The sequence below is a fragment of the Eucyclogobius newberryi genome, unplaced genomic scaffold (assembly GCF_026437365.1).
Source record: "Eucyclogobius newberryi isolate DKJ021-1_F unplaced genomic scaffold, fEucNew1.0.hap1 SCAF_15, whole genome shotgun sequence".
Lineage (NCBI taxonomy): Eukaryota > Metazoa > Chordata > Actinopteri > Gobiiformes > Gobiidae > Eucyclogobius > Eucyclogobius newberryi.
In genome coordinates, this window is record NW_027315779.1 from 7,226,366 (window position 1) to 7,240,997 (window position 14,632).

The following is a 14,632-nucleotide window of genomic DNA, read 5'->3' on the forward strand; positions in this document are numbered from 1 at the left end:
ACATAGAAGGCTTGTGTTCAGTTGTGTCCATGTAGTTTATGTGTAACCCATGACGCCCATTATAATGAGGATTTTCTTGTGAGGAACAGACAAACGAACATCAATGATATATTTTAAACTCAGTCTATTCTGGTGAAAAGTACAGTATTTCAGATTAAATTCAGTTCCTTCAAACTTGCATCGATATTTCATGGTTACCCTAGTACAGCAAACGAACATTATTTTCAGTAGTATGTAAGTTGGATAAGCCATTTGGTTGGCAGGAACAGCAGTAGAAATGACTAGGAGAAAGAAGGTGGATGAGAGAAAGAAGTGGAGAGAGTCCCAGCAGCGATAACAAGGCCTTTCCCATGACCCCTCCTTAAAGACAGGAACTGAGGCCTGGAAATAGCACGGGACGAGGAGAGATGGAGAGATGGAGGAGGAAAGAGACCAGCACATACATTAATGCAATTTATTGTACTCTGCGACTGGTGCGTGTTACCTTTGTACAGCTGGGCGTACTGTGGAAATCCTGCAGCTCTCAGCCAATCACAGGCCTCCTTCGCCTCAATCTCTGCAACGATAAAAAAATAGACATGTTTAGTCTGGAAGAACTACAAACTGTGGCTGTCACGGTATGAAATCTATCTAGGTGTTACAATTATTGTGAGAAGAAACAATTGTTTACGACTATTGACACTTAGGCCTGTCACAATAATCACTATATATCGATGTATTTTTCTATAAATAAGAGCTAGAACAATATTTCTGGTGGCTCATTATTTACTGTATCATATGAAAATGTATTTGTACTAGTGGGAATATTTTGATGTAGTACAATAACATTTTAGCTTTACAGAGTCAAATAAGTAACTTCTATGACAAATTATAGGTAGTAAATAGTGAATAATGATATTTGTTGCGCTCGTGTTTTTCAAAATATATAGTACATTTAGAGAAGGGTTTACTGGGATTCTTTAGAGTTTTTGTGTCAGTGGCATTGAGAGGTTTCAATATTATTGTGTATCGAGATATTTTGTTTTGGCAATATGTCGCACTTATTCATTCCCAGCGGCTAATAGTGCATACTAATATATGAGCAGCTTTAGGAAATCACATTTTCTGGTTGATAAAGTCAATTTAATGTAATATAAACGCAGATTTATATTTCTGTTTTCTTGCAGGAATACACATTTAAATGATCAATTATTATTATTAAACTTATTGGATTAGAGGCTTCACTGAATCTTCAGTTTACATTTTTTATATATTTTCTGCCCTGAGCTCAACAAGACTTTTTTGTTTTTCGGTCCCAATTCTTGTATTCATTATAATTCTAGATTGAAAGAATTTCATAATGTTAATAAATTAAAATGAAATAAAAACTCCAGTTTTCATTATTCATTTGTGTTGACCATGTGTTGTCATACACAAATTATTATATATTTTTTTTATTTTTGAAGCCTTGATAACAAATTTTGTAGTTACAGTATATTGCTACAGAAAAATATCACGAGAAACGATAATATTGATACAACTTTATGCCAATGAAAGCCGGATAATTCCAATAAACCTTTTCTAAATGTAAAATATCATTAAAAAAGGGAGTGTCTACAGAGCCCTGGCGCACTGCCGAAACTGCTAGTCTATTTTGTGACGCGGCTCCTGAAACTGCTAGTCTATTTGACCGGGTTAGACCGCGCCGGGTTAGAATTAGGGTCAGGGTTAAGGTTAGGGTTAACGGCCTTAAAAAAACATGAACTGCAAAAAGAAAAGGCTGTGGCTGCAGAGCCGCGGCGCGGCAGTTTCGGCCGCGCGCCGCGGCTCTGTAGACACTCCCTAAAGAAAAGGCTGAATCAAACACTTTAGAAACCATGTCGTCTATACTTATTTGACCATCTACTGGATAAATATTGAACCCCAAAACTATTGTTCCAGCCATCATTTGTTGAACGATAAGTCGATATAGCAATTATTGTGACAGGTTTATTGATTCCCACATTTTTTGGTAGAATACCCAGCCCTCATCTCAATAAACAATGTTTCTATGTGATTCCCCTTCATACTTTTAACAGGCCCAACAAATGGCACCACAGCCCATTAGCACGGCGAGGGGTTTTATTGCCATTTTCCACAGGCATATGCAACACACTCAAGTCTGGGCCGGTTTATGAGAAGGCAATGAGTTTACAGCTAAAGATTGAAGGATTGTAAACTTTCAAACAGCATTTATGCCGCATTAGGGAGCTTTCAACACCAGCACGACATACAGGTTCATTCATACAACTTATCGCAAATGTTATGGTGGTAAAAGTCAGCAACGACAAATGAAATGTTTAAGGAACTCAAGTAGAAATCAATGTATTCATCATCGCAAAGGCATTTAAAAATATAGTGTTATTTATTTATTTACAAGTACCAATCGTGATCGCACAACAAAAAAACACAACTGCTGCAATTGGAATGATTACACGCATACATTTGGCTAATACTAAAAATACTTAAATTATCTACTATAAGTCGCACCGGAGTTAAAGTTGCACCAGCCAAAAAATGCATAATAGAGAAGAAAAAAACATATATAAGTCACACTGGAGGATGAAATGCGGTTGCAAGTGTGAAAATAACAAATAATATCACATATAAGTCGCTCCGGAGTATAAGTACAAGTATAAATATAAGTATAAGTTGCATCCCGCCCAAAACTATGAAAAAAGGTGCGACTTATAGTCCGGAAAATACGGTATGTTACTTTCCAAAACTGCTTCTCAGTCACTGCCTCCCACATTTTACCTCCTTGGTTCAAACATATTCCACAGACAAAAGAGAGCCAAAGTTCAGCAGCAAAACAATAAAATCCTCCTTTTCAGCGATGGAAACACACAACGGAAATTATACTTTCACCACACTCCAGCAATTACATCTGTCTTCCCACATTCTCTGCATAACTGGTCCATCTAAAATCACATATGAAGCAACGCCAGGGATCAAAATAACCCACTACGGGCCAAAAATACAGCGCTTTTCTGTTTGCGGTGTGTCCTTTTAGCCGTAAAACTTACTTGACGCCCTCATTGTTCTCAGATGACATGCTTCTCACTGTTGCCGTTGGTTCGGTTTCCTGTGGGTCCCGGAGCAGCTCCATCAGACTCTGCTCCGTCTTCCTCGAGCGCTGCGTTTACAACTGCCCCTCATCGCCACAGCCGCCCCATGCAGCGACGCTCTGCCTTCTAATTCTCTAAGTCAAGTCACTCTCGTCACCCTTAAGTCACTCTCAAGTCACTCTCAAGCTTAAACGTACAATATCTGTTACAACTTTGACGCCTTATCCTGCCCTTCAAATGCACTTTCTCTGTAGCTTGCTTTTCACTTGCATAAATCACACATTATTTTAAGACTGGGCAATAAAAAATTTGGAATACGTAGCGGTTTTTACAGACAATGTTTAGATTTCCAAATAAACACATGGAAAATCAAATAATTAGTTGAAATATAAGTCTAAATATGATTTGTTGAGTTAAAATTACTTTAAATTCAAGACATTCAACGTAATTTCAGTCACTTTGAAAAGTTTAGATGCATTTATTCATTTCAAGCCAAATAATTTGCCAATGGGGTGTTTTACTTACCTCATGGGCAAATGTATTTTCCTATTACAAGCTAAATTATCTTGTAACTTCAGAAATGTTTTGAAACCAATTAAATATTCCAACGTCACATAAGAATTTAAATCTAACCTAGTCAAAACTACTCAAATTAAGATTGAGAAGAACATTTTTAGCAAGGCAAGATGTTATATTTTTACAGTGTGGCCAGCAGACTTAAATACATAATTAGCTATGGCAAATCCAGGAGATACACAAGATATTGCTTAAGTTTTGACCAAAATTAACCAAGAAACTACAGCAAACTAGATAACTAATTGCCCAGACACATGTTACTCATCATAAACCTTCGCACTAACCACAATCCCACACTTTCCTTGTCCTTTTTCACATCCTCCCATTGCATCGCTCCAAAAATCCACTTGACAAGTCTTTTGTCCCGTCCACGCCGCTGCTGCCCATCGCTGAAGAGGAGGAAAATCGGGGTTGACGTGTGCGCGGGCCGTTCCCTCCGGGTCCGGTGCTGATGAGGCGCAGATGTGAGTTTCACATGTCAGCCGCGAGCACGCCCAAGGAGCTACTGACCTCCGCAGAGCCAGTGCTGTACAGTATGTGCTCGGACGGGACTGCAGTGAGAGGACGCCAGCGAGTCAAAGAGGACACACACACGCGCACACACACACAACGCACACGCACAACGCGCACACAACACACACACAACTGGAGTGGTCCTGTGGGAGAACACACAGGAAATCATACCAGACCCAAACAGCAACCGCAAACGTCAGGACTCAAACTGAAGACAAAATAAGTGTCTTCTTTTAAAATAATCAATCTGCGCGTCTCTTTATAAATGGATAAAAAGGTACAAATGCATTTAGATAATTGTATTCAAGCCTAAAGCGATGTCTGGATGTCATGAAGCGCTGTATTTAAGGTTAATTCGTCCCGGAAGGAAGAGCAGAGTCGACACAAAGAGAAATCCCTCTGCATCCGTGTTCATAATAATAATATCTTAATATATATTGTAATCTGTTGTGTATGTAATCTCCTGCTACTATATAATTATTGATGATTTTAGTAGTCGAGAGGGATTAAAATGAGACTATAAGAGAAGAACAAAAGAACAATGACGTGCCGTAAAAATGACTATCTTGAGAAAACATTTGAACTGTAGAGGAATCCGCGTACCACAGTTTGAGAATCTAGTCAAAATCAAAATCCAATTACTATTATTTTTTCGACTTGTCACGAGTAGTTGATAAATTGTTGCAGCTCTACAAATTACACCATTTTAATTACAAATCTCCGTCAAGACCTTTTAGCTACTTTATGTCTCCGTCCTTATCCTGTGTCTCTTAAAGGTACACTATGTAACTTTTCTAATCAAGTATCCGTAACCTGCTCGTCTCCATGGAGATATCATTGCTTTGGTTGAAATGTTTGACAGTATGGCATTAAACTTGTTTTAGTGCAAACACATGGATGAAAAAAGTGCCTCTCTACAGATCAGCACATGGTCGTCCCCAGGGAGATACAGCAGTTTAATGCCATAATTTATAGAAAAGTTGAAGGGAACTTATGAAAAACTAACAATTATTCCCGGCATTTATCTATGTAAACCCACTTCTGCCACTAATGAAAAAGAAAAGCACCTCTTGCTCGTTTAAAAGTCATAATTATGAGTTTTAAAGTATAAAGTAGCAGGCTTTCTAGTCAATGGCGTGCAGAGAAGTACTTGGTACAACAAACCAAATACTGCATTCACTTTATCATTCACATGGAATCAGTGTGTAAAACGCGCCCTTGAATGAGTTTCAAGCCAGATCCGTTGAAGGGTGCACTCAAAATGATAACTTTAAAATTGAGAAATGATGACTTCCTGTGAGGCTTTTATTTTCTTTTCACTGGAGGAAATGAGCTTCCATCTTTATCCAATGCTGTATGATAGAGAAGTTGATGGCACGTTTGAAAAAGAACTTGAATGAATTGACTTTCTAATAAATAACTTCACAGTCCACAGTGGTAGATGCTGTTGTGCCTGTGTCTAAAGGTGCAGAGCGACTGGGAACACGGTGCTATTTCTCTGGTGTGAATTTAATCAAGAGCTTGATTGGAGCCCAAAGGTGTTATTGGTGACACTATAATCTCCTCTGCTCCTGTAGTGCCTTTCCTCCAGCCTATTTCATGTCTCTATAGACCTCAAAGCCACCAATACAACAACAGCGGAGGGCAATTCTTTACATAACAGGGTGCCAGGCGAGTTAAGGTTGCATAATACATCGAACACAAGAGGTCCAATCTCTGTAGCAGCTGTTCATTTCCTCCCTTTTATCAAACACTTATTTTACAACAAAGACCTGCCACTAATGTGAACTGGCTTTTCTGAATGCTGTGGCTGTGCAGAGCATGTTACAGAGGACCCTCCAGTGGCTCGCATCACATCATTTCCTGTCCCGAAATTCCCAGCTAAGAACAGCAACAGGAAGTTCCCCAGCGCAGCCGTCACACAGGCGAGAATGGGACAGATGTTTGTGGAGTGGTGTCAGACCAAACTGGACCCAATGCCACACATGATGATTGGTCAAAACAGCCAGAGATGTGTAAAAGAGATGTGTAAAAGGGGTAAGTATATGAGGTTTCGACTCTTAGAGGAACAAATAAATACATCAAATAAAACCATGTCAGTTTTAAGACTATTCGGAAGAAGGATTTTTTTATTTCAGGATTTTATGTTTTTGGTATAGATCCAGTCCACAAAAAATACTGAAAGCAGAACTATCGTGTCTGATCTTGACTTTTATACACAAAAGTCAACGTGTGAGACCAGAGCAGTTACAGACTATAGTGGCCTCCGAGGATCTATTCTTAAACTTAAAATCCCACTGGGGATTTTTGACCAAAGACAGGGCTAAATTTACAGCAATTTCTTGTAATCAATGTATGGATAAAATCAAAAAGAGATTCAAATTCATGTTTCAATATATTAGATCTTAAAAAGATTGTTGTTATTATTATTATTATTATTATTATATTTTAAATAAATGTTCAGAGATTCCTATTTGTTGAACCTGATCATTTCTATTAGTGACTAGACTTTAATGTTGTCACGATAGTAACTTCAAATTAGATGTTGATACTTTGGAAAAGTCTCGATTCTTACTTCAAAATTCGATACCTCAATGATATAAAAAAAACGTTAAGGTTACCATGTGGTCTTAGATCAGTTCTGATAAAGATCAAGACCATTCTCACTATTCAAGAAAAGTCTAATTTAGTGTTTTATTCAGTATTTTATTTTACTATTGGTTAGTATCTAATGCTCTGACACTTTTGACAGCCCTAGACTCCAGAGCACACTAAAACAGCAATATTCATTTTAGCTGCCTGCATCTTTTGGGTAATAAAATCTTTTAGTCAAACAGGACTTTTGGTTTACCTGCTTTAACACTCTGGTCTCACTAAAATAATTAAATCAACTTAAACTTTATTGTTCCTTAGAGGGACATTATGTCTCGGGCATGTAATGCTTTAGTGCCAAGACAAAATAAAATGCAATACAATCAGTACAAACATTAAATAAAACTGAATTGTTACCCAATTATTTGAGAAATTTAAGACAGAACCAACACCGAAGTTTGTGATCATCTGAAAAAGAACAACAATGTGTATTTTGCAGGTGCTTTGGCGTTTTGGAAAGAGTTAACAACCTCTTGATATTAGCTACACAAGTAAACTCGGGCTACCACGTTTACCCTCATCTAAATGATCTTGGTCTGTTTTTCCATCAGTCAAATTTCCAAGGCCACAAAGGCATGACGAAACTGTCATCTGTGCAGACTGTAGTAGTAACAGTCCACATGTCAAAACTCACACAAAAGACTCCGGGATTATGGCAATTTCCCCACATACGCCAAAGCACTTGGTCCGCCATCTTTAAGGTCACCCTACAAAATGAAGCTAAGTGAATGTGAATGTCTTTTTGTACCATATGGTCCATCGGTGATGTCAATCGCTCAGGAATGCACTGTGAAAGCAAATCAACCCTGGTATGAAATCAAAACAGGTCGAGGCAAAGTTGGGCCTGTACTTTGTCTGTGATGTCAAACATGTAATCATACCTCGCGTCGCATCACTGTCTAATCTGAATAACTTGATTTACTTTGGTTTTTAAATGTCGTTTGTGCCTTTCACCAGCAGAGGGAGCACAAGCGATACTCCAAAACCAAGGCAATTTATGATTCAATTATACATGACCTCAGGCTATTTTTCCAGGAAGGGTGAAGATGCTCAGCCTGAGAGTCAAATATTTCTGCAATGCGTTTAGGCCAAAGTGGTAAAACAAGCGATATAAATAAACAGGACAAAATATAATTGTCTATGCTCTTCGCTCACCTTCGACTTAGAAGCTACTTAGGAACATCTTGTGGTTTGGCAGGGCTCAGAAAGTGAACTTTATTTGACAAATTGAATGAGACAAGCCCAGGGAGAGTTAGTTCAATAATAGATTTAATGTTATATTAAGGTTTAGTTTTAAGGTATAATTATATTAACGATCGCAAGTCTTTGAAGAGCACCTGATTCTTTTAATTTTTTAACATATTGCATGTCACTGGACCCTGAATCGCTCCCAGCCTTTGTTTTATTAAGGTTTATCTTATTCATATTAAGCTTGCCTGAAAGCTGCTGTACATTTATAGTGTAAGATAGTGTAAGTGTAAAGGAAAAGGTGGAATGTAGAGCCATGAATCAGGTCATTATACTGTAAATGGAGGATTCAGGGGCAGTTGGGTCTGAGCAGAAACCACTCCCACAACACGGAAACTTGTATTTTCCCCTGAGGCAGACAGAAGTCAAAATAACACACTCAGAGATGAAGTGAGCAGCAGAGGAGACATAGCTGCATGTAACATAGGCTAGTATAAGAAACAAAGATCAACAATATAACTTAGAAATATAAGTCACACCTTTTTTCATAGTTTTGGCCGGGGTGCGACTTATATTTTTACTTATATACTTATACTCCGGAGCAACTTATATGTGATATTATTTGTTATTTTCACACTTGCAACCTTATTTCATACTCCAGTGCAACTTATATATGTTTTTTTCTTCTCTATTATGCATTTTTTGGCTGGTAATTGTTTTTTTCATTCAGAAAGTTGAAAAATAGTAATGCAATGGGAATGAAAGAAAAACAAATATTTCACAGTTGGTCATGGCCACAGTAATGATGAATAACTGTTAAATTGTGATGTTTTTTCTCACATCAATCATAATTTGATATTGTGTACGAGGTTCAAACTACAGGGGAATTTTAATGTTTGAAAAATCAAATCAAATGTTGTGACTGATTACATGTCATGTCATTCTGTCCAGCCCAAGCTTCAAACATAAAAAATGTGTTACAGACAAAAAAAAACTGCAATTTCATATCTTATCTCATCTATGAAAGTTCTTATCCCAATTATCCTCGTGTTATACCAGCAAGCCAATAAGTAAAAGAACCAACAATTATAAACAGTGGCCACAGTTAGGACATTGAGTTCATTTCCACGTCACAGTCTGTACAGAACAGCTGGTTCAATGCCACTTGGGAGGAATTGTCAACGTACGATATATTAAAGAGAAAGCAGAGACAAGATAAATGCATCTTATGTACAATCTCTGGAAGTCAGGGCCGGGAGATGCGATACGGCGAAAATGATTCAATCGTGATCTCATCCACCTGACGATATGCTGTTTAGCTGATATCGTGACATTGTGATTCAGCGTTTCTCTTTTTAATGCCGCTTTTCCCCGCCCACTCCTCCTGTTGTCAACCTCCCAACAAGAGTGAGGTTCAGAGTGAGTGACAGGTGGATTTAACCAATCACTATGACGTATGGACTGTCAGAACTTTAATGATACAGCTCTCTCCTGAAAATACCCATATTATATCCAAAGGGGTTTTTTCCACTTTCTTTTTCTTCTTCTCTTTTATTGAAATAAGGCAGAATAATACCATACAAAAAACATTAAACATTTCCGAACATAGAAAAAGCCAGGTTTTTATAGGGAGAGTTATTTTCGGGTTGGTGTCGGCCATCCAGGGACATCAGGGGAAGACAGTAGACGCTTCAAACGTCACAAAAATACACATTTAACCAACACGAGGAATTACCAAAGATGTTTAAAAGGATAAAATGCTAGTTCATGCTTTTTAAATAATACATTTTAGTTCTTGGTACATACACGCCCTCAAGGTGAAGAAGAATTAACCTACTTTCCTTAAATGCACCTTTGATTTGTAACACAAAACAAACACTGTAAAACACAATGTGATCATCCAAGGTCCAGAGCACAGAGGCGTTTCCATGGACACCGGGATATTGTATGGGACGCCTGGGAAACAACGGTCACGTGGCAGGATGTTACAGTCATGTGACAGGAAGTGGTGGAAGTAGCCATGGATACAAAGCATACTAGGTGCGCTTCGAAGACACAGACAATAACAATAACAGTCCTTTAGGCTTTCGTAGGTCCTTCTCATCTATATGAAAGACTACTTCTGAGGAAAAGCGGCTCCATATGTCAAAGAAATGTTAACCAAAAATGACTAGACAGAGGAATAATATTGACTCAGTACTTGCGATGACAAAAGAGAGAAAGGCTACTTCTCAAAGAGGAATTTTCAGTATTTAAACATTATTCAGAGCAAACATTCAAATACATACAAAATGACCCATCCAATTATGTAGCTTGGAGGATAAAAGCAACATAATAGAGCTTCTATCAAGCCAAGGAAACGACAGCAGCAAGTGAATCACATTTGTAGTTTGGAGTAATAGCCTCTTCAAATGACAAATATCCAGTGTTCCTAGTTTTATCAAATGTTGATGATTGAGATGCGTTTAAGATGTACAGTCTGACCAGAATCCTGTCAAAATACAAAATAAAAATCAAATTCGTAAACGTCCCACTACTATAATGACCTTACATCTTAAAATAACTACTTTTGAAATCGGGCTGAATTTCAGAACCCCAAGTTTAACCCTGGCTGCACCCTGAATCTGGATAAGGTTTGATATTAGAATATTGATAGTTAGTTTCGCTTTAATTCCTGGTTGACTGAAGACATGCGCTGTGCATCGATTTGTTGACTAAGTAAGAGTGGAATCAGTAAAAGCTTTCAAAACTAAAATCTAATTTCTGAAACAACCATGTGGTAAGACAATTCCCGTGGTCATGGAAAAGATGTTGGTGTGTTTGAGAAGGTTCAACTCATTGGCATCAAGAAGAGAAGTGGTCACTCTCTCACATCATCAATAAAAGATCAACTAAAATAATGCAACATAAACATAAATCTTGAAAGTTTACTGAAACTATGCCACAGCGAATGTGTGCTGTAATCAAAGCTAAAGGTAGATCTATCAAATATTAGAGCGTGTGCCCCTTTTTTTGGACTTTTTTTTTGGACAGGCAGTGTATTTGACCCAAAATACACTGACAAGATAAGAAACGTATAGGTAAATTGTATGTGTGGCATCAACAACGCCACCTCAGGAATTGCACCTGGAGAGTAAGGATGACAACCATTAAAAGGCACACATATAAGTCGGTGAGAGAGCTTGAGGTAAATAGTTTTTCAATTTGATCAAGCATAGTGCACACAGCAAAAAGCAGAGAAACACGTTCATTGAAGGGTTCACATATTCCATGCTGTTCTTCACAAACAGGTTTTACGATTAGAGAGGCAACAGTGTGCCAGAACCACTGTAGGTGTAGAAATAAGGCAAAAACAGCAGCGGGCAAGCCAGTGCGCCAGTAAAAGAACCCCCACCACATAACTGAAACATAAACATAAATATGAACCTATACGGTACCATTTCGACAGAATCTAACAAGATTCATTTTGGAGAATACTGATGTATGTATGTATTTTGCACGCAAACAGCAAGGTGGACAAGCTGGAGCACGACCAGCCCAAGGCGCTAGTGGAGTGTCACTAACCCAGAAGTATTGGGGGTCAGAGGTCGACGGTCAGGTGAAGCGCTGCGTGTGTACATAAAGAAAGAGGCAATCACGGGCTGCCCGCAGCTTCTTATAAACCATATATTTGTATGTAAAAAGCCTAAATAAACTTGTTTTTCTGGCTAACTCTACTTTCCAATTTGAAATTATTTTCTCCCAAGAAGATAATTGATTGACTAATAAAAGTTTTGGTCGAGTAAGAAGCGATGGACCGATTAAGCAACTAAACAACTAAAGGCTTCCAACTCTACTACACAGCGCTGACAAAAACAAAAGCAGAAATGCACTCTCAAACGAGGCTTTATAAACAGCAAATGTACAGTAATAACAATTCAAGTTAATAAATTCACTTGAATGGATCCACATTTTGGAAGATGTGAGCAATTTCCTGATTTGTATGACTCGTTTCAAGACATAACTGTACATAAACTAATACAATCCTCATCGTTTTCTCTGGAACACAGGAACTCGAAGACATGTCTCCCCAAGGTCCGAGTTCTGACCCCCGACAATAAATGCAAAGCAGCATTTGATTCAAAGCTTCATAGTCTCATACCTTGAACCAGTTTCCGCAGCAGCTGTTGCCGGGCGATGATTCGGGACAGCCTCAGGGCAGAGCGGCGGCGGGGCGTGTCTCCGAGTCGCAGGTAATGCTTCTGTCCATCAGCCGTCATCGCCCCGAGACACGATCCCTCGCTGGTGCTGTCACTGTCACTGCCCCCTTCGGGACTTTTCTCGACGGCGCTGCAATGAGTTCCAAATTCCCCCTCATATACGCCCGAGCCCCTTCCGTCTCCTTTAATGGAAAAGTCTGCAATGGCTTGGTCATAAATTTCAGGGCAAACTTGTGCATTTTCGTCTTGTTTGGGATTTGAGGTGTCCATATTGTCCGCAGCCAATCCTCGATAGTCACTTGTGAAAAGCGTAATGTCTTGACTTTACAAAACATCCATAATGTTACAAAATAAAGATTATAGTCTACCAAGGATTGAAGATGAGCAGAGAAAAAATATCAATAAAACAGTATAAGCAGTTACATTGTCAGTGCCCTGTGACCATTTTGAATTCTAGGCTTCTAATGTTTCCTCAATAATCAGACAAAAATACTGTTTACCGGCCACATTTATGTAGGCTAAATTTGCGGTGTATCTTTGTCAAAACATGGAGGAAAGAACTCAAAATCAAATAACTTTATGGTCAATTCTAACTTGGCCAACCTTTCTAAATATACTTGTTGTAGTAATCCTTATTGCAATTGCTTCTTTCTTGATGTTCCATATGATCCATGATGGTTATTACTTGTCAACGCCTTCTTTTACACACAAATGATGACAGTTGTCCAATCATATCCATCGAACCTCTTTCGCCATCAGTCTGTTGATCTTGCACCAGCTTTCGTAGTATCCACATCGTCTTAGATCTTCCGACTTCTGATGCGTAGCTTTCGTTGGCGATCCATTTTAGCTTCCCCTTGTTGTGCGAACACTCCTAAAATTCCACCGGTCTCTGAACATGCCCTAACTGGACCGACTCCACACCACCTGACTGAGCTGACAGCCCTCGCGCCACTCAAAACGCCCACACAAGTTCCGACACACGGGGACAACGATCACAGACTCCTTTTTTCCTCTGAAGTCACGTGATCACCGCGGACCAATGATGTGTGAGCGCAAGCTTGGTACATCCATGGCCTCGGGGTGAATGTCTGTGAGAAAAGCATGTCTTGGGATTGGGAAGATGTAATCAGACGTTGGCGGGACGGAGAAGGAAGAAAGCAATCCCAGCAGCACTGTCCCGAATGGGAAGGAGCGGAACAATAGCGGACGTGTGGGTTGTGCTGCTGAGGAATGCGAGTAGGAGAGGCTATTGTTGCTCATTCTGGACTTGAGTAATGGTCATTTATTGTGTGGTCTACTTTATATGGAAATATTTCCACTGTAGGGCATGTGTGAATTATATATGTACAGAGGTGGGTAGAGTAGCCAAAAATGTTACTCAAGTAGAGTAACGTTACTTCAAAATAATTTCACTCCAGTAAATGAAAGTAGTGGCCTAAGAAATGACTCAAATAAGAGTGAAAAAGGAAAATACAAAAGAATGTCGCTTACTGATGACATCTGTTTTAGAACTCAGCTCTACTTCCTGTGATTTTCAACTTTTACCTATTCATTTTTTCTTCCCAAACAGCAACTTGACTGAAGTAAATTTCCCAAATTTGATTAAAAAAAAAAAAATACCACAGGAACTAATTCATAATTAAAAAACAGGAGAACCTGTCATTCGCATTTTAATTAGGAGTAATTGTAAGAGTAACTGTCTGGATATAGCATCTGATTTATAATCTGAAATCAACTAAAATAGACATTTTAGCATAATTGACAAACAATTTATAATATCTGAAGGAGCAAAACATGGAACAAATGTTTAAACAAAGTTGTCACTTGTAGACTTCTCACACTGAAGAGTAGCCAAAACCTTCACTCGAGTAAAAGTATGTTTACACAATATAGTACACAAATAGGAGTAACCGTATGATGTCCTAAAACTGCTGGAGAAGTACATTTTCTAAAAAGAAAATAAAAAATAATTTTAAAAAAGTTACTCAAGTAAATGTAACTGAGCTCAATCCACCTCTGTAGAGACATAACAACTCCAATCTCTTTGTAAAGATTATTTTTGAGAAAAATAGATTGAAATGATTTTAGATCATGAAGTCAGAACAGGATTAAAAGATTGGATTTATATTTCATTTACTGTCTGAGAAGTAACACGCAGACCAAAATGCAGTTTTATACAACTGTAGATTTTTTTGTCATTTATGAATTCTCAACAAATTACCCCTTTATAACCTTTACATCACCCACCTCAAACCCCCCCTTTTTAGATCAGTGTTCTGTGTTTAATGTCAATATTTTTAGATTTAATTTGTTCTCTTTAATATTTTTACCTAAGCGAAAAACTGCAACTTCCATTGTCCTATATGGCTCCCACCTCTATAGAAGATCTCTATGATTTGTAAGAGAAAAGACCAA

The 14,632-nt window shown here is 38.4% G+C and overlaps 1 protein-coding gene across 3 annotated transcripts in view; it reads right to left on the minus strand.

Moving 5' to 3' along the window:
- The window catches only part of stard13a (StAR related lipid transfer domain containing 13a), a 37,104-nt gene that overhangs the window by 13,987 nt on the left and 8,485 nt on the right, over nucleotides 1–14,632 (minus strand). Inside the window, exons 1-2 of one of the 3 annotated variants that reach the window (XM_072445878.1) lie at nucleotides 12,157–12,492; nucleotides 485–556 (exon numbers count right to left, since the gene is read on the minus strand). In XM_072445878.1, coding sequence (XP_072301979.1) covers nucleotides 485–556; nucleotides 12,157–12,484 — 400 coding nt within the window. In that variant the 5' untranslated portion in view covers nucleotides 12,485–12,492. Of the gene's footprint in view, nucleotides 1–484; nucleotides 557–3,044; nucleotides 3,221–12,156; nucleotides 12,493–14,632 lie in introns of those variants that run through there. The other 2 variants (XM_072445880.1, XM_072445879.1) reach the window with 2 other exon arrangements.